The 27,629-nt window shown below is 39.5% G+C and overlaps 2 protein-coding genes across 2 annotated transcripts in view; both read right to left on the bottom strand.

The window, feature by feature from the left end:
• Positions 1–3,469: 3,469 nt before the first annotated feature.
• On the bottom strand, positions 3,470–20,141 carry CMTM7 (CKLF like MARVEL transmembrane domain containing 7). Its single transcript, XM_007421362.4, has 5 exons — positions 19,673–20,141; positions 8,823–8,996; positions 7,363–7,461; positions 6,030–6,111; positions 3,470–4,659 (listed from the first exon to the last, which is right to left on the bottom strand). Exons 1-5 carry the CDS (start codon positions 19,823–19,825, stop codon positions 4,646–4,648), a joined length of 522 nt encoding a protein of 173 aa, XP_007421424.1. The 5' UTR covers positions 19,826–20,141; the 3' UTR covers positions 3,470–4,645.
• A 3,354-nt stretch (positions 20,142–23,495) lies between these two features.
• CMTM8 (CKLF like MARVEL transmembrane domain containing 8) overlaps positions 23,496–27,629 on the bottom strand; it is a 33,678-nt gene continuing 29,544 nt past the window's right edge. Inside the window, exon 4 of the mRNA XM_088150866.1 lies at positions 23,496–25,786. Coding sequence (XP_088006992.1) covers positions 25,703–25,786 — 84 coding nt within the window. The 3' untranslated portion in view covers positions 23,496–25,702. The remainder of the gene's footprint in view (positions 25,787–27,629) is intronic.

Below are 27,629 nucleotides of genomic sequence, written 5' to 3'. Positions count from 1 at the left end.
CTTTCACTAGATAAGTCTGTCTGTTCTGGAAGCTTATCAGCCTTTTGAATCTTAGCTGTTGGAGGAGATGGGAAGCCACTATTTCTTGAAGGAATGTTTAATAATATGTAATAAAATGCATTATTTAAAAATGAAGAAAAATGAGATAAATGAAACCCCTTTTTGGGGGTGTTGGAGGGTCAGTACAGATAGGAACAAAGCCAGGTACACACACTCATAGCTAACAAGTGAATATAGTGCTGTTTATTACTATACAAGCTTAGTGCAAAATGTATTTACAATAATTCTCGTGTTTATGCATATCTGTCTATATCTATATATAAAATGACCAAGCACGTATATAAGTAAGTACACTAATGAAATCTAGTTATATTAACAGAATTTTTAACTAAACTGTTCTCTGCTCCTTTACCTTGTACAGGTAGTCCTCGGATAACGACCATTGGTTTAACAATGGTTCAAAATTACGATGGTCTCAGAAAGGGTGCTTTACAGCCCATAAAGCACTTATGGCCATCATAAAATGTCGCACCGCTCCCCTCATCATGTGGCCTCATTTCGGGCACTTGGCAACTGCCTCGCATTTATGACCAGTTGCCAAGCGCCTCACGATCATGTGACCGCCATTTGCAATCTTCTCTGCCAGCTTCCCCATTGGAAGCTGGCAGGGAAGGTTGCAAGTGGAGGGGCTGCAGCAGTGGGCTGTACTTTCACACTGCTAAAGGGGGAGTGGAAAACTCTCAGCGGTGTGAAGGCACGGAGCTTAAATCTTCAGGACTTGAGGTCCCTGCCTTCACACCACTGCATGGTTTCCCCTCCCCCTTCAGCGGTGTGAAGGCATGGAGCTCAAATCTTCAGGATTTTAGGTCCCTGCCTTCACATCACTACGAGATTTCAGTGGTGTTGAAGGCATGGTCCTCAAATCTTCAGGTGCTCTGTTCACCACTGAGAGAGGGGAGGGGAAAGAGGACAGAGCAAAAGAGCTCTTTTGCTCTGTCTGTCTAATGACCCAGGAGATTGCTTAGCAACCACAACTGGGAGTGCTTGGATTGTAGTCGTTGAGTGAAGCAGTCATGTGGGCATCTCGCTTAATGACTGCTTCATTCAATGACCAACATTCTGATCCCAACTGTGTTCGTTAGGTGAGGACTACCTGTATCGCAAAATACTTAGCTGCTGATTTCTTCCTCCTCTCACAAATACTTACAACTTTGCCTACCTGTAGGTGTATCAAAGTTTGCTATTCTCTCTCCTTTTGCACTCACTTTGGCCCAGTTCTCCAGGACCTAAACCACCTGGTATTTCACCACTGTCTACAGTCCAGGGCTGCGTTCTCCTTTCTGGGGACTCTTTGCAGATTCCTTCTCTGGCTCCTTCCCGGGCTCTTCTCCCTGGGCGTGGATCAGCTGATTCCTGCCTTCTCTGCTCCATGTTGCGACTGGTCACCTCCCATTCTAGCAGCATCCCCTGCCAAGCCTGGAAGAACTACCCCTTTTTCCTACCTACCTGCTCTGGCTTCTTTTATACTTCTTTCAAAACCTGTCTGTCACTTTGTAGGTGATTCCAAGTAGTTTAAACTTTTTTTATTTTCTCTGTCACTGCCAATGAGCCTCAACTGTGCATTTGACAGTCAGATCACCAAAGAGAAAAAAATGTTGACGTCTAACATTTTTCTGTTTCAGGACAATTCATCCTTCCACAGGGGGAAGGAACACTGTAGCCTTTTTTTTTTTTTTAGTGTTGTTTGTCTGCTGCTTGTATAGTCCGAATCTCCCATGAACATAATTACTTTGCTGTTCTGCTTGATATAACTGCTATATGTTCAATACTGAGCAAGTTTCCCCCCAAGGGTGTAACATTAATAATCTATATTCCTGAGCCCTGGCCTCTCATAATATCATTAACAAATTGCCTATAGTTTTGGAGCTTAGATACCTTAGAGATGATTTGAAAGGGGTACCTATCCTTTTCTTTATAAAGCTTTAAGTTTGCCTGTGAATGGTGCTTACATGACTCTTGCTTGGCAGGTACGAAGCTTAAATGGCTAGATGGTCCATAACTAAAAAATTGGAGTTAATTTTCCTAATATCTGAACTATCCCACCATCATCTTTGTAATGTTCAAAAATGTTTGTACTTAGCAGAGTAGCAATGAGAATACTTAGCAATCCAAGGTAGCATGGCCAATGGTGAAACACTTGGGGAATTGTAGTTAGTACTTTGGAATACACCTCTTCTGTATCCTTTTAATAGAGGATATTCTGGGCTAAAATGATGTTTATCCTGGACATGCTATTAGGCTGCAATTTGCATCATCCTCCATCACGATGGATTTCAGCTTCTGGAAGGTGTATCTTTCCCAGGCATAGGCATGTTGATTTTCCCTTCACACCTGTAGTTTTGTTTATGTATATAAATACATAAATACAAACCTTTGTATTTATATAAATACAAACCTTTGGCTCTACTATCAGTTTTTGGAATGCTGATCACCAGGCATCCAGTTCTTGGTAACCTTCAACTTCCATCAATCTTGGCTTAAATAATAGCAAGGAATAGTGTGACAAACTTTGCAAGCCCTTTAAAATTATTCTGAATCATGCATTACTATGATCTATAGCATGATCTGAGCTTCAGCTAAGTCACCCTAGCTTGTAAGCCATCAGGGAGGACCTGTGTAACCTGCTTTGTATAGCATCTGACTTACTGACAATATGTAACAGCACTTGGCCAGTTAGCTATGCCAATAAAGTTAGCAGCATAAAACTGGATAACCAGGTTTGGATTGTGTATTACTTATGCAGCCTCAAAAGAAAGAGATCCAATATCCAGTTAAGGCACCTGGTGCTTAGAATGGTAGAAATGTTTCTGACCCACATAAAAAATCATAATTAGGATTTTGGCTATGCAAAAATCAAGCCATTCAAAATCAAAATGATAAGTATATTGAGCAGAAGCATGGCAACGAGTCAGATATGCTGGCGCAGGCTTAAATGGATCCCCTTCCTCACCCTGAGACTCTCTAGGCAAGGTATAACTTTGGATGCAGTGCAGTTCCTTGTGTTTGGGCTAGTCCACGAGAGCCATTTTGTGCTGTACTTAGCCTTTGAAACAGCATCCCCTGGATATTCATATCCCCCCTCCCTTGCCTGCCCTTAAGCATTCTTTGAAAGCTTGGCTCTTCCCCCAAGCCTTGGAGATTGGGCAGGCCCCTTTAGGAGGGAGATGTGGAAGGATGGTTCTGTTCTCTCAGATGGGAGTCATTTTATGTATGGCTGTTGTTTTTATGTAATGTTCTCTTAATTTTGTGGAGCTAATGTCTACTGAAAAATTGCTCCCAGCATATTATGGACTGTCATTTATCCAGTTTTCCCTATATATTGCGCTGTTTTGGTCTAATGCTAAAGCATTTCATCATCATCAACATGCTGTTCTTAGAAAAAGAAAATATATACATTTATCTATCTATTCAGGAAACACCATATAGTCATTCATGCATTCATATAATACACCAGCATCCCTACTATAACTGCATTTTGCAGAAGTTACTTCCTTTAGAACAGGTGCCATAGGATTTTCCCTAAGCATTATGTGCTCATTTATAAATGCATAATAATATTGAAAACTGAGTCCATATAGCTGTTTTTCATTATCCCCACCAACATATATTGAATTCTTATTTTCACCCTTTCTAGATAATTTGATATATGCTTCTGTGGATAATAATAATTGTATTTTCCATGTATGATATTAATAAAATAAGTTTAAAATTGCTGTACTGTATCACAAAATGAAACAGGAACACTAGAATATAATGGATTTTTTTTATAAACATTCTTCATTCTCAATGGATCTTATGGCAATTTGCATATAGTTATAAAAATATAATAAAAATACATGGTAAGAGAAATAAAAACTAACCAAACAAATCAAAAATATGTAAAGTTTAAAATGTCTGGTTGAACATTTAAAATTTGGCACCAAGGAAGAAATTCATACTAACTATGGGCAGCACAATCCAAAAGTTGGGGTGTAACCATCATAAACAGTATTATTTAGCATAAAAAGCACAGTCATATTCATAGTAGACAAAACAAGATGCCTATTTTAAGAGCTAGGACCAAGAGCCAGGAAATGCAGAGGGTAAGAAAAAGATTTCTCAGATGCAACAACGGTTGTGGTTCATGGTGAATTTTTGCAACGTTTGCTAGTCATAGCTGGATTGATGCAGAATAGATTTTCCATTTTGAATCTTAATTTGGATTCTCTTAAGTGCTTTGAGTCATGAGGAACTGGTGTATAGTCCAAGAAATGTAGTCTTAGATATTGGCACTTAGAATTACAAGAAGATAGCTTCTCCTTGTTTAAAGGAATGACCCTTTTCCTCCCGCAGGATATCTTACTGCAGCCGTTCTTGTCTCGTGGGACCCAAGAAATATGAGCAGATGAAACAGGCTGCAGCAGCACGAGTCACACAAAGAAGTAGGTGAGAAGTGCCAGAAGATGGCACTCTCGTGCCCAATAAAAAAAGTTTTTCAGAGCTGCTGAGGTCAGGCTATTCTATTTCACCAGTATACAGTTCCATCTTGCGTGTTTTGGCTAGCTCTCTTCTCAATAGGTGTGCACATCTTGAAGTAGCAGAAGACTCACATGGCAGCATCTAAAAAAAGGAGAGAAGAGGAAAAACTAGGATCAACTTGCTGCAACGTTAATGTTAAATGTCTCATTAAAATGAAAGCTTTCAAAATATTTGGAATAGGAAAACTTTATAGTAGCTGAGGTGCCTTCCATCACATCCTTGGGGGGGGGGGCAAGATGATCAACCAAATATGAATTCTGTCTGCATTAAAATCTGGAGTGTGATGAGCCCCCTCCCCCATAAATATGTGATAGAAATGTTATGTGCTGCACCTGAGATGTTTATTTAAATAGCAAGGCAGATTGGGGCTTTTTGTCCAATGTTATGTAAAGACACAAGTGATGTGTCTGAAAGTTTTTAATCATTTGAGAAGTCAGTAGAAATCAAGCTTACCCACAAAGTTGTTAATCAATTTTTTGAATGAGTGTTTAGACCACCTGTCTTATGCTCAAAGCAACTGATGAGTAAACTTGCTTTCTCTAATTCATTCTTTTATATGATTTTTGTAAGGGCAAATAAATAATCATTTACTGAAGTACTGCAAATATGAAAATCAGCTATCTACATATGAGATGGGAAATGAGTTTATGCTAGTGGGCCAAGAACCTTATCCTGAAGGAGATCAGTGAAGAAACTGCAAAGGATTTGGACAACCAGCAAATGTAATATAAATTGCTTGGACAATAAAGCTAATCCTTGAATTTTGCAGCCATCAAACACAGCGTGCCTACTTCACTCTTGTTCTGTAAATTTTGTATATACCTGTAGGCTGTACAATACTGTACAGAACAGAAGGAAATACAACAGAAGGAAATAAAAACAAATTTCGTAGGGCCAAAACAGGTTACAATGTCACTGCCAGATTACAAATATAAATTGGGTAGAAAAGCCCCATCTTTCTGGCTATCCCCTACACAAGCCAAATCAGTAATGATATGTGTAAATTACTCAAAGTACTTCTTCCTCCATTGAATTTTATTTTAAGAGCAATGCTCAAATAATGGTTAGGATTCTAAGCCAGAATCTAAAAAGCCCAGATTCAAATTGCACACAGTGATGGTGGAAGCGATTGAGTGACTTTAAATCTGTCATTGTCTTTCACCCAACCTCCTCCATCAGGTTGTTGTAGGGATAAAATTGAAAGTGTTAATATTGTGTATGCCACCCTGAGCTACCTGAGTGAAAAACAGGTCACTTTCATCTGTTCTATAAATCTAACAAATATAGAAGCAACAGGTCACTTTCACTTACCCATTGTTCTCCAGGTTTAATAATATACATTAATAGGTTATAGAGTCTGAAAAAATAGCATAATGGATCTGTGGACTACAGGTTAACATAATGCAAGGAAAAAGTGCAACACAGACCAAACTAGTCGATTGGGTGCTTACCTGCTGACTGAGTGTTACAAGAGACTTTGTAAGAGAGCCATATGCTTAGGAGGCACATAAATGTAGCTAAGAAACCAAAGACCTGTTTAAAAAAAAAGCAACAGCAAAGGAGTCATACATAAAAATATCTTACATTAAGAATCCTACAGATTCTAAACAATATTGAGCAGCCTTTGAAATTCCAAAGGACATATCAATTGTGATCAGAGGTTAGGAACAGATACCCAAATAGACATTCACTGCGGGCATTGCAAACACATACCTCTTTGTCCTCCCACTCTCTAATGCTCCAACCAGCAGAAATCTGCTTGCAAATCACTGTTTTCCTACTGGGAGTAATAAATGATTTTAAGTATGGTGGTCGTCACTGGAGAGAGAGAGCTTAGCCCACTACCACCTCTCCAAGACAGATTTTCTTTTTTCTTCCATCTAGAGCATGGCAAAATGCATTTTCAGTATAATTGTAATGAAAACACAGTGATCTACTGCCTTTCAAGAGGGATGGGGGAAGAGAAGAGAGAAATTTCTTTCCATGAATCCACGCCTCTGAAAGCTAATGATTAGTAAGAAATCGAGGGCATGGGAACCTGTAACAGACTGCTCAGCAGCTAGAGCAAAACTAATCCCTGTTGTAAACTTGTTTTTAAAGCATATCCAGCACCAATAATTATTTAGCATGCATGCAGCAAGCTGATTCATTAAACATTAAGTTTAGAGTTCTAACTTATATATTTTATTAATATTGAATGTACCGTACTACTAAACAATATTTGGAGAGATAAAAGAGCAAGCCGCAAATAGTTGTTACCCTGAAATCTTCATGACCTCAGAAGCCCCATGCATTATTGCAGAATCTGGTAACAGAGTGGAATTTTTAAGAATGCCATTATTTAAATTGGCCCAAAATTATAGCCCTTGATGTATAGAATAAGGGCAGCAGTGTGAAAACAATCTATTTGGAATGCTTGTGCAGATTCCATGGAAGTTAATAAAGCTTTCCTCCCCCATAGCACATAATTGGAATAATTGCTTGCTCAGTTATTTAGTTATTAGATATACTGTAAAATAAAATAATAAAAAAGAGAGAGACATGGGTTTTGCTAGTGGAGGATTAGAGCAGTAATGGAAAAAAGCAGTGTTAAAGGCTTGTCTTTGCCAGTGTTTTTTAAGATCCAAAACACTCAAGCCTCAACCAATGCATAGACTTGAATGTGTGGACTGCTCCTCCTTTTAGCATGGTTATGGAAAAAACTTGAAATCTACCTTAAGACCTGACTGCACCAGTTACAATAAAGTTGCTTATATGTAACAAAGAAATGGCAAACATCCTCACCGCTCCAGCTACCAATCCTGCTGAATTGAAGCTTTTTGCAGCTGCCACAATGGATGCAATGAGAAGCAGAATAGTACCTATTAGGTAATGGAGAAACTCCTAAAATGAAATGAAGACCATGTAGTTTAGAAGAAAGGCTACAAAGACCCTGTAGTTTAGAACAGAAACTTATCAAAGGAATGTTTCAGTGTGACTCATCCAAAGCAACCCCAGTGCCAGCTAATGAGTTCATGTATTTTAAACCAAATATTAAAAAGGAAACTTGAAACTATTCACTCATTCTCTAGATAACATTTCCTGGATGAAAGATAAAAAAGACACGGCAGTTACTCCACTGCCCAGTTAAAAAAAATCCTTTATAGAAGCATGTGCCATGGTTCTATCTTTGGATAGTTCTTATTGATCCTCTGCCAATGGCAACTTCAAGAGATCCTTAAAAGTTATGCATTCAGCATGGCTGACTTTTCTGACTATGAAGTTGCCTTATAACTGGTCCACCTAGCTTAGCTTTGCCTATTGACCAGTGATGGTGTGTAACAGTATTTTTATAAGCAGAGAGACATTTGCATCTAAACCAGCAGGACATCCCTCCCTTATCAGTTAAGACAAGCCTCCTCACCAGTTCACACAGGAACCATGAGTAAGAGACTTTCAGCTCTTTATGCCTTAGGAACCTGGGAGATAAATGGAACTGGGGGGAGAGGCAGCAAGAAGTGAAACAATCCAGTTTTCAGATTTCTCTCCTACCCTCTTTCAACAAATCTTGCTTAAAACACGCTGGAAGAATCTTGCTTTCTATAGTGGGGGGTGGGGTGGGGGGCTGAGAACTTGACATCATTCTTTGACCGTCACGGGCAGATGCCTTTCAGGTCTTTCAACCTAGAGATGTCTGGGTCTGAAGCTGAGATATTCTGCATGCTGCACAGTAAGACATAGTGCCCCTTTTATATAGTGACCTTTCACAGCAGTGAGAGATTGTTGTCTCTTGGCTCTTGTCACTGAAGAGACATGGGGTGGGTTTGTTTGCGCAATGGATGCTGCAGAGTGGTAACAGTGGGAAAAAAATTAACTAAAATCAGGAAATACAGGCACCATTACGCATCTATGCAATTGTGTTCAGCAATCTGCGCAAATGATAACCATATCAGAGCAGATTTTGAGCAGCACAGCCAAAGCACATACATCCATTCCCACTACCTTTCTACAAATGCAGGTTGCAGAGATCTTCAACCAGATTCTCCCAAACAGCAGAGATTGATAAAAATTAATTTTAACTTTATAAGCAAAAGAAGCCATTCAGTGGTTCCTTCTTGTATGTTAACGCTTTCTTTAGTTCAGTTATAGTATTTATCATCAGGAGCTGCAACTGCTGAACAGTAACTTCTATTGGAAATGTGGAATGGAAATGTAATCCTTCTGGAAATTGGCAAAGATGATTTTAATTATGGATAGGAACTTACTGCAAGTGGCCAGCTGATGCAAGTCAGCATTCGATAAGCTCTAAAGATGTAGATAATGTAAAAGATGAAAATCATAATTAAGTCACATATGCAGACAATTTCAAAGTAGCTGTATGCACTGTACTCTGTCCACTGTGAAGATCTTATGCAAATGAATCCAATCAGCAACAATAACTGTAAGACAATAGCAAAACAAAACAAAAAAAAAGGTTGTGTGAAGAATGCATGAGAAACCACATTCCAAGAACAATAAAATGTTCAGAATCAACAATTTTGAAAAGCAAAAGAAGAAAGAACAATTCCAGCTGAAAGAAGATTAAAAACATTCAGAATTGGAGGAGAAAAACCATTCAGATATTGCCAAATCAGAATGGATTTTAAAAAGTTTAGAGAATTTATTCTATCTAATGTCTCACTCCGGACTAAAAGAGTGTGCTACAAAAGTAATTTACCAATAGGTTGTACTTATGGGACAACTGGTAGGGTAGAAGTAGTAAGCTAGAAGTAGAGAGATACATAATTAAGCATTCACCATACTGTAATGTAGATCATTGGTGAAAGGAAGGAATGGAAACCGCTTAGGGCAGAACTAAATTTCTGAGAAAAATATTCAATATAGTTTTAAACTCCTGAACAGGCATGAAAATAAGTGGGAAAAAATTCAATAGCACATCAGATAACCTCCAGTGTCTATATAGTTTGATCTCAGGTCTAATCCAGTTTGATCTCATGAAAGAATGGGGGGAAAAGTACACTAACAGGCAACTGAGACAAAAGGGAATAACTGTTCAGTGAACAAAAGGGGAAAAGTTCAAAAACATACAAGTTGCATATCTTAAGGGAAAAAATAAGCCTCTTAGAGAGATTAAAAAGCATACATAGCATAGAAGAGTAGCAAATCATTCCATTTATAGGACCTAACTAAAACCTCAGTGTAGTAAGCAGTTTTCTGAGTTTCCCAGAATGAAAATAACTGAAAATATTTTTGTGAATAAATAATAAAATAAAATAAAAATAAAAAAGCAGAACAGAGTAAAGAGGAATGAAAGGTTGCTGAAGATGGCAAAAACTCAAGTTTGCTGTTTATAAATTTCTTAAAAGAGTAGAGGTGATATTATGTACACTTTAAAATGCATCTCTTTAGCCAAGTTTTTAATTGTTTATTATTTTAGTGACTGATTTTAATTTTGGTTTTGATTTTAATTGTATGTAGAATTGTGTGTATGTCTGTTGTATGCCACCCAGAGTGTTTGTATAAAAGAAAGGCAGGGTCTACTTTTAAAAATAAATAAAAATTAATAAATCTTACCATTCTTTACCTGGGAGAAAGTCTCATTAAACTCAACGAAGTTTACTTCTAAGTAGACCAATAGCGAATTTGTCTACTTAGGTTGTGTAGCGCTTTGGATCTAAAGACAAAAAGGTGCTTCTGAGCTAATGGGGGCCGGCATGTACACGTGCAACTTTTAAATCAAATGAGTCTTATTCCATAATTGCAGGGCAGCTGCTGTTCCTACTGCAGACGGTTGCCACAAATCCTTGAAAAATATTTTCCTTAAGGAGCTGCAGACAAGTATTATGTTAGCACCCCTCTGCCCTCTGAACCCCATGTCTGCCTTTGAACTTGAGGCAATGAAGTAAACTGAAATATGTTAGATCATGCAAGGTATAGAGAGATCAGGACTACTGGAACAAAGCAGCAGTACTTGCTCCTCCTTAAAAAGAGAAAAACAGTGATTATTCAGACCTTTATTACTAGTGCAAACACTGAAATCTGAGAGGAACAACTGCATGTTTTAATGGAACATGCAACACATGAGATAAAATAAATTGGTTAAGAAATTACTTGTTTAACATGGGAAATAATTGTGTTGTTTTAAATATGAAAATGTATTCATGCATTAAAGCTTTCCCCAACCTAACACAATTTAGACATTTTGGGGGCTATAATTTCCAGTATTTCCAGTCTGGGTACTCTTGGAGTTGTGGCCCCAAACACCTCTGAAGTCCCACTTAAGAAGTCTGGTTGGGGGTAACATGAAACATAGCAAATTCAAGGTATTTCTAAATTAGATTAGAGAAATATTTGAAAGCATGATTTTAAAAAGTACTATATAACAAAAACAGAACAACATTTGTAAAAACAGGGCAAGTAACCACAGAGAAAATTTGCAATCTGGCTGCAGAGTAATTAATGCAGGTCTTTCACTGCTCAAAATAAATAATTTTGAGCTAGGGAACATGATCTTCAGGGTGCATGGTGTTGTTCTACCCTAAGGAAATTTAGATGACCAAGATGCAGGAAAGAAAAATTAAAAGATAGAAAAATGTCAACTTTAATTAAGGTGTCTAATGAGGTAGCATGGGAAGTATTTTAAAAACCCTAAGGTCAGTGTAAAATAGATAACATTAAACCAATGTAAGTTCATAAGCAGAGATAAATAATGCCAAAAAATTATTAACAGAGTGGAATACACAATAACCTGAAAGTCAAACTCATCATATATGTCTATATACACAATTTGGTATGTGATCCCATTAAAAGATGGTGTGTTCTATTTTTATATATTGTGTCACAATGGAAATATTTTTGTCCCATTGCTAGAATGTCCAAGGTTACAAAATCTATGAACATTCAGCATTTTATTTTAGTTTTTCATAGATGATACTCCCAATATGTATATGTGTGTGTGTGTTCTGTGTGAGCCCATTAAAAAAACGAAACACAGAAATATACATTGTTTAGGGATGCAGAGCATAGTTATACAATGTACATACAAGCAATATTTAAAAATAAAAGGATACTGCATTTATCTTTAAAAATTGTTGGAAACAAGTACAGAAACAACAGAACCTTGACACCTTTCCACTTAAAATAATGCGTACAGGATCAATGACCTACTAGAGTTACAAGAGACCAGTATCTCTATATTCTATAGAGAAATCTCTTATTTTTAAACATTTTTTTCAGATCCATAGTAATTTAAAAAAAAAAGGTAGAAGTAGCATATAGCTTAGAAATTTACAACACAATCTTACATACATTTGCTCAGAAGTAAGCCTCATTATGAGAGCCAGTTTGGTGTAGTGGTTAAGGTATCAGGCTAGAAACCAGGAGACTGTGAGTTCTAGTCCTGCCTTGGGCACAAAGCCTGCTGGGTGACTTTGGGCCAGTCACTCTCTCTCAGCCCTAGGAAGGAGGCAATGGCAAAGCACTTCTGAAAAACCTTGCCAAGAAAACTGCAGGGACTTGTCCAGGCAGTCGCCAGGAGTCAAAAACTGACTCAAAGGCGTGCGTGTGCGCGCGCACACACACACACACACACACACACAAAGTGTCTCATTGAGCACAACAGAATTTGTTTCCAAGTACAAGTGTTCAGAATTTCATCTTTAAGGTATTTCTTGAGAGTTAAAGATAAGAATCTTGTGGTTGAAAAAGAACAATTAAGAATAATAGAGCTATCTAATAAATACAGGCTCTGAGCAATAGCTTTTGAATAACAATATATAATTATTTTAAGTTCACCGTCCAATTTCTTATTTAGAACTTCTTTCTCTATTCTGGTGTCATTCTGACTAGGTGTGATAGAAACCAAACACATTTGGAGACTATTAAGAGTGGAGAAAAAGTTCCACTGAGCCAGCTCTAGGTCTGATCAAGCCAAGCTCAGAATAGCAGCAGTAAATGCAGAAATCTTGATCTGAGTATTTCAGACTCCAAAGATTTGCATATCTAGCCAATTTTGCCCAGCACATGACATGGTAAAGAACAATTTATCTGCATTCTGTCTGATAGAAGAACTTTGTATAATTCAAAGATGCTCATTGATATTATACAGTACAATATAATTCATGGAAATTCCTAACTTCACTGTTAAGAGCTTTATACAGGTAGTCCTTGACTTACAACCATTCGTTTAACAACTGTTTGAAGTTACAATGGTGCTGAAAAAAGTGACTTATGACTGGTCCTTGCATTTACGACTCTCACAGGGTCCCTGCGGTCACGTGATCAAATTTTGGGTGCTCGTTCACTGGCATGCATTTATGATGGTTGCAACATCCCAGGGTCACACTATCTCCATTTGTGACCTTCCGAGGGGGCTTCTGACAAGCAAAATCAATGGGGGAAGCCTGATTCACTTAACAACCACAGTGATTTGCTTAATGACTGTGGCAAAAAAGGTGGTGAAATCAGGTCCGACTCACTTAATGACCGGATCACTTAGCGATGGAAGTTCCGATCCCAATTGTGGTCGTTAGTTGAGGACTACCTGTATAAGATTTTAAGATTCATTGATCCTTCAAATTTAGCAAAATTCAACTTAGTGAAGATTGATGCTTGCACTTTCCTAGAACACAACACATGCTCCACTAATTCTCAGTTAACATATAAAATAGAGATGTAAAATATTTTTTTCCTTTTTGAACAAAGATATTCAGAAATGGTGGGGAAGTCTATTATACAAATGTAAAGATTCCCTCAAGCGTAGCTCAGATCCACATGACTCGCTGGACGTTTTCATGTATTGTGATATTGTCCTCTTCCAAGATTTTTTTCTGAATTTCTCCATCTAACTCACAACTTTAAGATTTTCTGGTGCTCTCATCCAAGGGCCACTACTGCCAATCCTGCTTAACTTTTTCAAAATCAGTCAAGGTTGGTTAGATGCAGCCACTTGCTATGCACATTTTATTAGAGGAATTATTTTTAAAAAAGTGAAGGAGATGGGAGCCTGGAGAAATTCATTTATTCATTCATTCATTCTAGGAGAAAGTGAACTTAGTTCAAGATACATAGCAATATGGATTTTCAAGAGCAAGTAATAATGTGATAACTATATATTTCAGCAGCACGTAATTTTTAGGTCTTCAAATACCAAGTATGGTGTTTCTTTAGGTTTTCCACTGATTTTTTTAAAAATTTTGTTTAGTTTAGAGGAAATAGTTGACTGTAAATTTTCTTCCTTTCCAGTCTTCTTCGGAACAGGAAATATATTTATACTTCTTCTTTTAACAACAAGATGAACTTGATAACTACCTGAGATTACCAGTAATTTTACTCTACTGGCAAGATCTTATCTTTTGGGGTAGGGATGATCTGTTAATGCAGAAACTTTCAAATGTTGTTAAACTAAGCAAGTTTTAATGCAAATTGTTTTAAGACTGATGTGTAGAACCAAACAAGGGTTCATTCCAAAGACACTCTTCATCTAGTGAGAAATTTCCCATTCACAGAAAAGATGCTGAGATTTAACCATATGAGAAAGGTAAAGATTCCCACAAGTCAATCTCAACTCCTGGTAACCACATGGACAAGTTTTCTTGGCAGCAATACAGAAGTAGCTTGCCACTGCCACCTTCCAGGATTTTTGTTTGTTTTTTGACTTCTCTGTCTAGCCTACAGCTCTGGGATTTCCAAGGTGTTTCTCATCCAAATCACTAACCAAATCCAACACTGCTAAGCTTTTTTGGGCCAAGGTATTGGCACTTGTTATGCTTTCACTTTGTCAAGTCCTTTAAATGATCCAATAGAGTAATCTTCAACCTGATGTTCTCCAAACATAGTTAAGACTATATATTCACTTATTGCCAGCAATAACTAAGGATAATTTCACCTATTTGGAGGGTGCTAGGCTCAGGAAGAATGCATTACAATGCATCCTTTTGTTCTTTTCTACTGTAATGCCACTCAAATAGATCTGGCCTGGGTGGGGAGGGAAGACATCAGGTGTGGGGTTGGCTAGCCCCTTACAGCCCTGGCGTTTGCTGTTCTGAACCATCGGCCTCCTGGACTTTTTTAGGAATTGCTTTACATAGCTTTAGATTGTATATAATTGTATTTTATTTATTGCTTTAATCAGTTGTAAGCTGCCCAGAGTCCCCCATTAGGGGGAGATGGGCGGGGATAAATTTAAAAATAAATACATAAATAAATAAATAAATAAATAAAAAATATAAGAGAGGCACATTGAAACAAAAGTTCACGAACTCTTGCAGTAGTTCACTTTACAGCAGCAACAGAACTAGTTTGTAAGACACACTGAGTTAAATTGTTGTTCACTTGTTTCATAAAAGCAGAGTATGACATACAAAGCCAGAGGTAATAAAAATCAAATCAATATGTGAAAATAAGATCAATTATAGGGCTTTGTGTTGGGACCCAGAAATTTACTATAAATAAAATTTGCTATAAATAAAATGGTGCAAAAAGCAAATATGCTTGCCCCAACACCTTTGGTCCTCAAAAGTAATGTGCTTACAGTTAGAAAGTTTTTCTGACATTCAGTGAGAATCTGCCCAGCTGCAACTTAAGTCTGTTACTCATGTCTTGCATTCTGGGACAACAGAAGTCTTGACTGTTTTCTGTGGTGATACCCCTTCAAGTATTTAAAGAATGAACTATTGGTACCTCCCTTTTATCTTCTTTTCTCATGACTACATGGGAAGTTCCCTCGATCTAGATTCTCTTGAACTAGTTCAAGTTTTCTGGAATCTTAAATTATGATATCCACAACTGGACGTAGTACTTTAAGTTGGATCTGACCAATGCAGAGTTTAGTGGAACTATTATCACAGTTTGGAAAGTAGTTTCCTGTCGATGCAGCCTATCCAACGTATCCCATTTGCTGAGCAGGGTTCAGACTAAACAGACAGTAGAGCAACTGGGTGTTGGGTGACCAGCTGAGTCCCTGCCACTGGAGGATGAGGAGGGGTTGAAGTGCCTTTTCACCCAGGCGAGAGGTGGCAGCTGTTGGAGAAACCAGTACCTGGAACAGGGCCTTTTTCTCCACAGAGTATCCAGCCCATTTCCCACCACTGAGTCATGGTGGCTGCCTTGGATGTGTAAAACAGGGGATGTGGAGGTCCCATTTAAGGTAAGAGGCAAAAGGAGGTGAGACTCAAGCTGTCCCAATGTTGTGACAGGGTGCCTGGGGTATTGCAGCCTTGCATATTTAATTGGGTGAGTTCTTTAACATCTCTAAGCATCTCTGGTGTAAGCATGGTTGGGTGATCACATGGTGCCTAGCTGAGGGAGCCTTCTGATAGCTCACCCAGGGTGTTTGTGTCTTAATTGGAACATAGAAGCTCTTTCTGTTTTTTTTTTTTAATGCAGAGAAGGCCAGTTCTTCTCATCAGGATAGGAATTTTGGTAGTTACATCCCTATAACGTTGGCCCAAGGGAGATATGGTGGGGTGTATTCGGTGGGCCAGTTAAGGGGAAGGGAGACTCCTAGTCTGATGGCAATCTCCATTTCCAACCCAGTTATCTGATCCTAGGGATCATGTGGCTGATGGCTGGTGCTACCGGCCTCAAGTTGTTGATAGTTAATGCCAGAACTGTTTGAAATAAGAGCATCTTCATTCACAATATGGTACTGGATGAAGTAGCAGATCTGGCATGTATTACCAAGACCCCGCTGTGCAAGAGCAACAATGTTGCCTCATTGGATGTCTGCCCAGGCAATTACTGGGTCTTCCAGCATCCTTAAAACCAAGATTTTGGGGGGAAGGAGGGGATGGTCTTTGGTTGTGAGAAATATCTTACCTATGACCAGGGACTCTGCTGTTGAAATATCAGGAGGTCAGTGCCCATTTGTTAGGTTGAGCTGCAGAGACAAGCCTGGGATTCTCCTGGTATACTAATTGCCTTGCCGCCCAGCAAGATCCCTCCCTAATCTCCTGCAGCTGAACTCTGGGCAGGTTAGGGAGAACCTCTGCTGTTTGGGTTGGGGGACTTCAATGGGCTGCTCTGGCATCTGGCTCCAGTAAAGCTCAGGAGTTCATGGCCTTCACAGCAACCATAGGCTTGTCTCAAGTAAGCATGGTTTGCTTCCCTTATAACCATGGTGTAGGCTCAACTCATGTAGGCAGTCACACTTTAGATCTCCTTTTTGTCTCTGAGGAGATGTGGGAGATGAAGGAATTTCCATCACCTCGTTGTCATGGTCAGATCATGCCCTGATTCAATTGCAATTAGTAGCCACGTGTCCCCTGCGGGGCTGAGGCATCCATTCAGTTGGACCACTCTAGGCACCTCATGGAACCCACTAGCTTTCAAAGGACACTTTAGGAATTTCCCAGCTCTCTGTCAGGCAGTTCTGTTCAATACTTGAACAACTGGTAATAGGAGGTGAACTGAGCTCTGGACATTGTTGCTCCTGAGCAGCTTCTTTCCAAGGGTCAAACTTGGTCATCACGTTGGTTTACTGAGGCCCTCCAGGAGAATGCCAGAAACAATGCCTGGAGGACTGGTGTAAAAACTTAAGAAAAGGCCCTCTAAAATAATTCAGATTTAAACCTTTTCCAGAACACCAGCAAGAAGGGACCCATCCTGATCTCCATTGGGAGGCTGTTCCAAAGCACCAATACTGCCACAGAAAAGCATCACCTTCTAGCCTCAGCCCCCCTGAACCTCTAGAAAATGTGGAATTATAAGTAGTTTCCATCTAAATGTTCTAGTAGGTTAAGCTGATACTAGTTGGAGTAGATGACCCTGTAGGTACCCAGGTGCCAAGCCATAAAGAATTTTATAGGTCAAAACCAGCACTTTAAATTGTACCTGGAAACCAATCTGCAGACAGCGCAGGGCCCACAGGATTGGTGTTATATGCTGTCAGTGACAGGACCCAGTGAGCATACATGCTGCTGCATTCTGGATCAGTTGCAGTTTCTGAGTAGTCTGTAATGGCAGCCCCATGGAAGGTGCATTGCAATAGTCTGCCTGGATGGTAATGAGGGCATGAGTTATTATATACACTCTAGCCAGATCCTCCTGATCCAGTTATGGCTGTAGTTGGTGCACCAGCTGAAGCTGGGCATAGGCCCCTCTGGCTGTGGCTTCTATCTGTTGTTCAAGCAGGAGCTATGGGTTCAGAAGGTCCCATACATTTTGACCTGCTCCTTCAAGGATAGGGTCTGTCCATCAAGCAACAAGCCTGGTGCCAACAGAGAACCCTGATGTACAAGCAGCAACTCCATTTTACCAGGGTTCAGCTTCAGCTTGTTCTCTCTCATCCAGTCTTCAGGCACCAGGATACAACATTGATAGCATCCGCTTTGCAGCCCAGCTATGTAGAATTATAGCAGCCTTTATATAGTGTTGACTTCAGTTTGTGATTGATTCTCTAACCCATCAAGATCATTTTGAATTTTGTCTTCTAGGGTGTTAACTCTAGAAGTAGAGTTTTACGAAATCTGCAAATTTGTTAAACATTGCTTTTACTTTTTCATCCAAATGTTTTAGAAAAACTTTGAACAGCAAAAGGCATGAAAGTGACACCTCCCATTATATCTACCCTCCAGTTTGATGCAGAACCCTAACTAGCTTTCTCTGGTGTGGTCTTCAAGCCAGCTGTAGAGCCATGACTGGGCATATAGCTTATATATAACCAACTTCCTAAGCAGATAGATCCTAGAACACTTTTTTCAGAAGCTTACCTGGGGTCAAGAGAGCTACCAGGTGACCTCACCATGCTACAGCAAACATATTGTTTGCAAACATATTAGTGGAAGCTGCACTAAAATGTTTGGGGAAATATGAAGACCACAGTGGATGGTGCAGTAATGCAAAGTAAGTGGGACTTTAATACTTGGGGGAGTTTTGAAAGGATTCTTTACATACAGTATATATGTACCCATCACAAACTGTCTTTTGGAGTAAGCAACGTTATTCAGTGTGCAGAAAAGAAAATCTTTTTCTTCCTGAACACATTATGCAATGTATTTGTCTCACCCTCATTTTTGCAGCAATCCTTCTCTTATATCCATCTTTTCTCTCAGGCAGAGCCTACTTCACTTCATCATTCTACTAAGCAATCTTTTTCATACTTCCCAATAGCATAACTCTACACATTTCTGTGGCATTCTGTAACATAATTCTTCTTGTGCTTGTCCAAGCAGCTTTCACATCCTTTTTCCAGATCCAAATGCAGAGGAAATCAGTAAATGAGAAGAATAATCAAGAAGGGGTAGCTGAATATTTTTTTAAATAGTTCCTACTCTGCATCTGAGGTTACATATCTTTGTAAAATTGTTTGCATTTCCAATTCAAACCTAGAGGTTGTATTTTCAGCTCCTAAAGGACAGTCTTTAAAGCTCAGTATAGTTCTCAAGTTGAACTTGAGAACGATATAAATTTGCTAAATGGATAAATAGAATAATAAACCTAGTCAGGTAAAAGCAGATAATATCTAAGGTTAATGAATTTATATTAGGCTACTTATTCAGAGGACTGGAGTCATAAAAAAAGTATTAATACACTGAGGTACACTGCCGCGCATTGCTGCGACGGGGTGTTTGCATCCCGTGATTTCTTTCTAGTTATTTATTCATTGTCTTTTGGTACCTTTCTTTAAAAATCTTACGCAGCCGTCTCCTCAGCTCTGTGAACTAAGTCAGGCACAGTTACCAGCAGCCTAGCGAGACTCAAGATAGAGTTGACATAGAACTTGAGTCAGTCCAAAATCTGCACGAACGGGCTGCGCTGCCTCCCTCTAAGGAGACGGAAAGCGCGCTCGCGGCGAGGGGGCGTCCCCAGATCGCCCAGCCACGCGAGGACAGCGCTGTCTTCTCTCGGAGCCGTTCTTCGCCTCTGTCTCTTCACGGGAACTTTGTCGCCGCTCAACGCCTGGCGGGAACTGGGCTAACACGTGCAGCTAGTTGCCCGCTTTGTGGGACGCCGCCAGCAGTGCCAGCTGTAGTCGGCTGGACGACGCTGGGAAAGGCGCAACAGGCAAACAAATCCTAGCAAAACTTGAACGGAGGGAAGACTTGCGGTTGCTCCCGCAGCTTGGGCAAAGCTTCCACCCGCCTCCCCGGGATCTCCTGCCCCGTCTCGTCCTTACCATTTGGGCCACTTTCAGCATGGCTGAGCAAGAGCCCGCGTAGCCTCTGTCGAGTAAACCGGCGTCCGACCCGTAGAGAACAGGCGGCGGAGCAGAACTGGGAGCGCCCCCACTGCTGGCGTCGGTGCGGACGACCCGCGTTCCGTGAAACATCCTGCGCCTTCCTGAGCAAACGGGGGAGATTTGCTTTTCCCTCAGTTCCTCCTCCTTGGGAGAGCTGCTGCGACCGCTTTGCAACTCCAGGGGCGGGGCGGGGCGGGGCGGGGCGGGGCCCGGCAGCACCCTGGCTGCGGTGCCTCTTGCACAGTTAAAGCCGGGCGAAGAGGAGACAGGGCCGGGCCAGCGCCCCACTAAAACCACCGGAGTAAGGTGGAAGGGCGGCGATGCTGCTCTGGGGAAGGGGACATGTCGGGGAGGAGGCGCCTGGAGCCTTAACAGAGCGCTGCCCCGGTGCTCGACTCGCCAAGAGGGAGAGAAGGTAAAACAGGAAGGAGGAGGTGGCAGATGGAAGAAAGATTTCCCCCTCCCCTCTCTCACACACATAGACGATAAACAGGAAGTCCATTAAATTGGTGGTGGGGGAGGAGATGGCGAAATGGTTCGGGGCCTGCTGCCGTGAAAGGTTTTCGAAAGAGGGTGGGTAACTATTCTACAAAAAGCGAGAACGTTCGTCTTAGATTATAATGGGGAAAAATAAAAACCTACATTAGGACAGTATCCTATTAGGCCAACAAGATGTTAAAACGTATTCTTTAGAACTCTTCATGCTGAGTGGAAAGCAAAACAACGGAAGAGCGGAAGAAAAAGCTGGTTGGAGTTGGGAGGGTTTATCTAGTGATCATCTGAAGCCAGACTTTCAAATTGGATTTCCTGTTAGATATTCTGCAAGTTTAAGATTGTCCCTAGAGTATCTTTGAGCCTGTGGGACAAAGAAATGACCCGTGGCTAATAGCTAGTTTAAAAGTAGATTACAGTGCAGCTGTTAAGATGATCCTTATGCTTTTGTAGAGGTTTTCTCAAGAAGTGTAAAACAGAAATCAAAAGCAAGTAGCTTTGAACACCAAAAAATCTAGAGGCGATTTCAAGTGATGCACTTCTTTAAAAAAATAAATATAAGTTAAATGAGTAGATTTATATAATTGGGAGTTGATGTTGAAGTAGATCCTTGGCCTGATCCAACAGGATGATTCTTGTGGAAGCCCTGCCCTTAACAAGTACCACTTTCTCCAGCTTTGGCTCTTCCAGTTCTGAAGAACATATTGGCTACAAATTCTGGGAATTGCAGTTCATACTTTTGGAAGAGGCTGGTATGCAGAAAGGTATGACACTGAATGTGTAGGACAAGCCGCAGGGATTCCATATCCAATGGCAATGTATCTCTTACTGAGATTCACTGCATTGTATTGGCACCTGAAACAAGCTCCAGGACTCAGTAACACAGCTCAAACTGAAGTTGAGAATTCAGGGAATGAATTTCTCAAGGTGTGCCAAAATTGCTAGATGGCAATTAATTGTGGGTTGACAGTTCTTTGTCCTGTCTCTGCATAACGTTTAAAAAAAGGCTTTCTTATAATCAAGCTTGATTACTGGTGACTTCATGGACACACCAATGCAATTTTTTTGGAAATAGCATGCCAACAGTTTGCCAGTCACCTTCCAAGGTATTTTTCAACTTCCCAGTCCAGCCAGCAGCCTTGGTGCTCTCTGGTAGTCTCCTATCCAACTGCCTACTAGCCAGGTTTGACCATGGTTAGCTTCTCTAGCCATACATGGTTAGCCAGATACTACCACCTGCTGAGCTGTATAACCTAAAGACTTCCCTTAGCCCAGATGATTTTGCTACCTAGATATAGCCAGTTTAATGTAATTAATTTCACATATATTTTAATCCTATTGTCCCTTCAAGTTGCTCAGAGATGGCATATGTGGTGCATCCTGCTTTTTTACACATAAAAATGTCATTGGGTAGGTCAAGTTGAAGATTCTGACTAATCCAAGTTCAGGCTGAATTGTGAAGTCTGTAATTCTCTACTGCCATGACTGCAACACTGGCTCTGAAAATTCTTAGGAAAAAAAAGTAGGGAAGAAATTCCAAACTCATAAGGTTCTGGATCTGTTTGGACTTGCAAACAAAATTGGTTAAATTTCTTTTTCTGCCACACTTTCAGATGGCATTGCATTAGTCCTGCACCTTAAGAATTACAGTGCTTCAGTGGGGTATCCAGGTATTATTCTACTTCTTTAAAGCTCATAAGATTAAAGGACATTTCCATTATAAAAAACAATATTTCATGTGCATGGTGAAGTTTATAGAGACTATCAATCCAGTATTCAATATATCCAATAAAGTTCCTGGCACCAAGTTTAATTTGGAAAAAAAAATGCCCTGCTGATCTTAACGTGAAAATTAAAAAAATTCTCTAATGTATATTCTGCTATTACCCTTATATAAAACAATCGGGATGAACTGGCCTGCTAACTATTTGACAAATGAAGTGAGGTGAATCAAAGAGGTCTGTGCAGTACTGGGATACATCAGGCATCAGTTTGCCAAAATCAAATCTGTCCATCCAGTCCAGACATCTAGGGAGGACTAGTTAAAGATTCCCGCATGAGAGGTACACGGGACATCAACAATGAAGCAGCCCTTCTTCGTGGTGCTCCCCCACCTTTTGGAACACTCTTCGTGCATTTTCAGAAGCAGGTAAAATCTATCCAATCCAGCAAGTGTTTGTTCCAGTCCGATAATTGGGGCATATATTGTAGGAATTTGTTTTTTGTAGTCTGCAATTACAGGTTGATTGGCTATTTTATTACATAATTTTATTGTAATATTTGTATTATTTTGCTAATATTATTGTTCATCAGCCAGAGGCTGACAGGATTGAGGCAAGTTATAAGCATTATACATTAAATAAACATGCCAAAATTATGCATTTTGTAAGAATAGTGTTTTCCCCCCATATTGCCACTTAATGTGGACCAGGACTTCAGTAATATTTTTTAAAACGTTCCTGCTGTTTCTAAAGCAAACTGTCCTATGTTCATGTTAAATCTCAAGAAAATTTTCTCTGCTTAAGATTATAATTTTTTGTTGTTCTCCCCCCCCCCCCCAGGCTTCTATTGCAGTAACTTTGGGATATTAGTACCGGCTTTTGACAGTGTTAGGTGGTCAAATTATGTTCCATAGATACAGAATTGTGTTTGTTCAGATCCCCAGAGGGTGACTATTTTGTTTCTCTAGTTTGGTTGAATAAAAAAGCTCCAAGGAGAATGACCCCTAACTCTGTAAACCTTAAAAGGTGGTTTTAAAAGAAGGTAGTTCTGCCATAGACCATGTTTATGCAACATGGTGAGGAATCTTAGGAAGTGAGAGGATGCATGATGCCCTTTTAAAACTTTCCATGCACTTTCAGATCCACATTATGTTTTTGTTTATATCATAAACTTCCTCCACAAGCTCAGTTGGCAAGTTTTTCTATAAAAGTAACCCTGAGAGATCATGTCTGAAAAAGTCAGCCTGTGAGCTTCCATGGCTGATAGTGGGCTTGATTCTGGATGTTCCAGGTGCTAGTCAAACGCTTTAAAGCCATTGCACCACATCGGTTGATCTCAGAATGGAGCCACCTTTATCCTAATGTTGTAACAGACAGCAAATCTAAGGTATAGAATCCAGACTAAAGAAACCTCAGATTATAGCAGTTTATAAACTCTTTCACTGTTGCTTCTCAGCAACTAGTTCTCAGAGGAATGCTGCCAGGAATGCAGGAAGCAGCATATGATCTCATAATGGGCAGCTCTATCCGTTCTGAATTTGTTTAATCCCCTATTCAATGGTTTAAGATGGCCATCATCACATCCAACAGGAGTAAATTCGAGAGTTATGCTCTGTGTTGTTTGGAAAAGTCCCTTCTATTTGCCCCAAATCTTCCACCATTCAGATCCATAAGATAATCCTCAGTTTTGGCAGTATGAGAAATGGAGAAGTTTCTACCCACTTTTTCAACACTTCTTATCATTTACAAAAATAATTAAAAAAGTAACACCCTAAAACATTGCAGTCTTTCCCTATATGAAGCTGTTCATGGCCCTCGTCATTTTAATTCTCTTTTCTGCAACTTTTCCAGCTCTAAAGTGAGGTGCAGTTACTAAAATGGAACACAGTATTTTAAATGTGATACTACTACAGATCTGTGCAAGGATATTACAGTAATGCATTTCTTATATTCAGTTACTTTCCTAAATATATGTACCCTAATGAATTATAAACTATTCCCATCTATATCTCACTGGTAATAAGCCTGCAGCCTTGAAAGCTTATACACATTTGCTTGGAAGAGCAAGTTCTAAGAAAAAGTGGATTTTGCTAATGAATAAATGAATGATTGGACAAGAGTATTTATGAAGAAAACAACTGAGAAGTCCACTCATTTTGTTACAGTACTGTACACTACCTAAGGAAATATGAATTGATACAAAGAGTAACATGTTCTATTTGCAGTATTTTATCTGAGAGAAGATACATTTTTTTTTCCTGTTACAATAGTTTTCACAGATTTTAAATCAGTCCATATTAATCATACAGTGGCCCTGTTAGTACAATGCTTGAATGGAAACATTTTAAGTGGGTCATGACTAAGGGCGAGGAACAGGTAAACTAAGAGGCCTGGTCTTTTTTTGGACAAAACTGATTCCCTCGAGATTAGATGAACTACTTACTTGAAGGTAAGGCTGGAAGGGAGAAGGGAACTGCTGCAAGTCTAAAGACAGGGCTGTTAGCTATAGTGATTCTGGGCCATGTGTGGTTGGCACCCAGAAGAGTGAACCTACAGAGGAGGATATGACTGGGTCATCCATGTCACATAGGCACAGCTGTTAATGCCATCAAATGTAATTAAGAATTCAGTCCTACATACACACACCAGAAAGAATTAAGTGAATTCTGTATTCAATATGAAGGAATTCAGTTGGGCTTACTTCAGCCCAAGGTCTATAGATTTACAATGCAAGGCTTCCATGTTTACTTAGATGTACACTCTATATAATCTATAGACGATCAATTATACTATAGTTTTGTCATTGAGAACATACCAGTGCTGAATTCACATAAGCATGCTTACCAATGGATGACTTAGTCATGGTTATCCCAAGCTATTGGGGGGGGGGGGGAGAAGGTTACATGGCCTAAGATTGTATAACATGCTTTACATGCATATGGTTTGTTCATTGTGGTTCAGGGCTCTTTCATGCTGTTGATTTCATTCCCCAAACCTTCAGAACCAGTTTGAAGGTGATCTGTGACCATTTCTGTCAAGTAGAAATGCTGAGAAACTCGAGTGAAAAATCACTGCTTCACCCAAGCTACTGCCATTGCTGTAACAACAAAAATCACCTCACCATTTAACACAAAAAAGGAAAGTAAAGCTCTAGTAGTCTTGGACTTCTCATGCCTTGTCCCATGTTGAAAGGAGAAATCGACAAACCCTCTGTCATTCCATCAAGATGACACTTCTCTTGCAAAGCCTGAAGATCAGGAGGAGTGAGGCAATGGTTCCCTCCAATGGAAAAAGAATCACAGTATACAAACACAAGAAAACAAAAATAAAACCCACTGCCACTGCACATCAAAGCTGAGCTGCAGATAGCACAGCTCTCTAACACTGTTGACAGGAACCCCGAGGTTTACAGCAGCTTTCAAAATGGCACAATATTGTATGGAAGTGCCCTCAGTGGAAATAACATTGAGTGGCTTCCATGCTTTCTTCTCTTCTCTCCTACGCCATCAATTTTTCCTTCTGCTTCTTGTTTGTGGTAACAGCTTTGTCACAAAAAGCAATGATTATTCCCAGTGAAGAAGTTAATGAGAGAACAGGGTGCAGAACCATTCCTGTCAGGTGAATGATCCTTTCCATAATTCGCAAATGGAACCATTTGTTTTTACTTCTGAGTAAAAACCACATTACCTACACATTTTAATCAAAATTATGTAACATTTACATACAGAGTTGCTATTTTATTAAAATATAATACTTATTGCAAGGTCCGTGATCTCCAAGATACAAAACTAAAATACGTATTTCCACCATAGCAGGAAGTGACAACGAAGGCAAAGAACTGTATGGATGGAGAAAAAGAGGGGGACATGATTAGAAAATAGTAAAAGTTATTAGGCAGATTTTTATTTGTATTCAAATGTAATAAAAGGGATAATACAAAAATAAATTTAAAATCCTCGCTCTCATTGTTTCCATTGCCAGCAGGACACTAAATTTTGTGGAAGAAATATTATTGGGCCTTAGTGTATGCATAGTATTAAGATGATCCTTATAGTGGCAATTCCACATTGACACTAGTGAAAATAAGTGACATTTTTGGTGGTTTTTAACTGGAGGTTAATGAGTAGTTAAATATTGCTTCTTAGCTGTTTGGTATTTGACAAGTTTGTTTCCATGGTGCTTTATTACACCAAGCCAGCTAAGAAATTTTACTCAGCAGGTCCATGAAATAAATATACTTTAGTTTTAGTTATGCTTTCAGAACTGGCTATTCTCCAGTGAATTCAGTCTTTCCTTTCTCTAAGAATCCAGATACTAATTTAAGCAGGAAAACATGAATATTATAGATCGGAATAATAAACACACACATTATTTGGTGCATATACTTCTACAGTTTTTGAATTTATGTCTGTGCGTGTGTGTGTGTGTGTAGTTTAGTGTCATTAAACAATGAGTTAGTTCACACATAAGATCATCATTTAATTTCCCAGAGATTCATATTGTGGTTCTTAAGCAGAGAGTTTTTAATTTTTTTCCCCCCAGAATGACACAAAAGTGTGGCTCAATAAGCTTTGCAAATGTTGACTTAATTCATAAGGGAAAGGGAAATAAACATTTATTAGAGGCTCTTGTATCTAACAGGTCCAACAAGTTGGAGAACTGATATTTTTAGCAAACAAAAACTAAACTGAAACCTAGATGTTCATGAAAAACAACACTCTTCTACAGTCCTTTTCACTGCTGCTGTATACAAACATTCTGAAATTTTACCAAGAATTTTCCACACACCCTCAGCCATAGATTTATATCATGAAAGGCTAGAACAATACTCTTTTTCCTCAAGAAGAAAGCAAAGAATTTATGTATTTATTTGTTTGATTTCCAAGGCTGCCTAATTGCCAAGTGACTTTTTCCAAATGCTGAACTTTATGCACAAAAACAGTGTACATAAGAATTTGGCCTTTGCAGGCAGTTGTATTTTTTGAAGTTACTTTTGGAGAAATAACCATACTTTAGATGAGAAGATTTTTCTGCCTCAGAATAAAAGCAACAGATGAAAGGAGTTGGAAAATGAAATTCATTTATTGTACCTAAGCATGACCCACTGAGAACAGTAATGACTTGTGCAAACATATCTGCCACAGGGATATGAGATATAATTACGTGAATTTAACCATTACAGTGTTTCTTCCATACACAGACAAGGGGAAGAGAGTAGGACTATACTTGCTTGCCCCTATCATGCTACGTCACAATTCGTTGCACAAGTCATTGTGGCCTAGTTCACATAACACGTTACCATAAATCACAATGTCTACTAAGCCAAGATCAAATCAGCTATTTTATGCTTTAGCACATACCTGACCTTGGCTGATAGTGATAAAATTAAGAAAGGTCAGGCATGATCAGTACTTGAATGGGAAGCTATCTAAAAATCCCAGGGCTGTAGGCTGTTAGCTCAACTCAAAGGAGGTGGGGCGTTTTTGTTTTTTTGGTGCTTTCAAGTCAGTTTTTGACTCCTGGTGACTGCCTGGACTAGTCCCTGCAGTTTTCTTGGCAAAGTTTTTCAGAAGTGGTCTGCCATTGCTTCCTTCTCCCTAGGGCTGAGAGAGAGTTGCTGGCCCAAGGTCACCCAACTGGCTTTGTGCATAAGGCAGGACTAGAACTCACCGTTTCCTGGT

This window comes from Python bivittatus, unplaced genomic scaffold (assembly GCF_059951505.1).
Source record: "Python bivittatus isolate LINGU-HERP-01145 unplaced genomic scaffold, Pbiv_v1 ctg000610_np1212, whole genome shotgun sequence".
Classification (NCBI taxonomy): Eukaryota; Metazoa; Chordata; class Lepidosauria; order Squamata; family Pythonidae; genus Python; species Python bivittatus.
This window is presented reverse-complemented; position numbering and strand designations above follow the sequence as displayed.

Coding starts and splice junctions, on each gene's coding strand:
- CMTM7 (XM_007421362.4), bottom strand. CDS start 19,825: ATGTTTCACGGAACGCGGGTCGTCCGCACCGACGCCAGCAGTGGGGGC. Junction 7,462..8,822: donor GCATCAGCTGGCCACTTGCA/GTAAGTTCCTAT, acceptor ATTTCATTTTAG/GAGTTTCTCCATTACCTAAT. Junction 6,112..7,362: donor CAGGATTGGTAGCTGGAGCG/GTGAGGATGTTT, acceptor TTTTTTAAACAG/GTCTTTGGTTTCTTAGCTAC.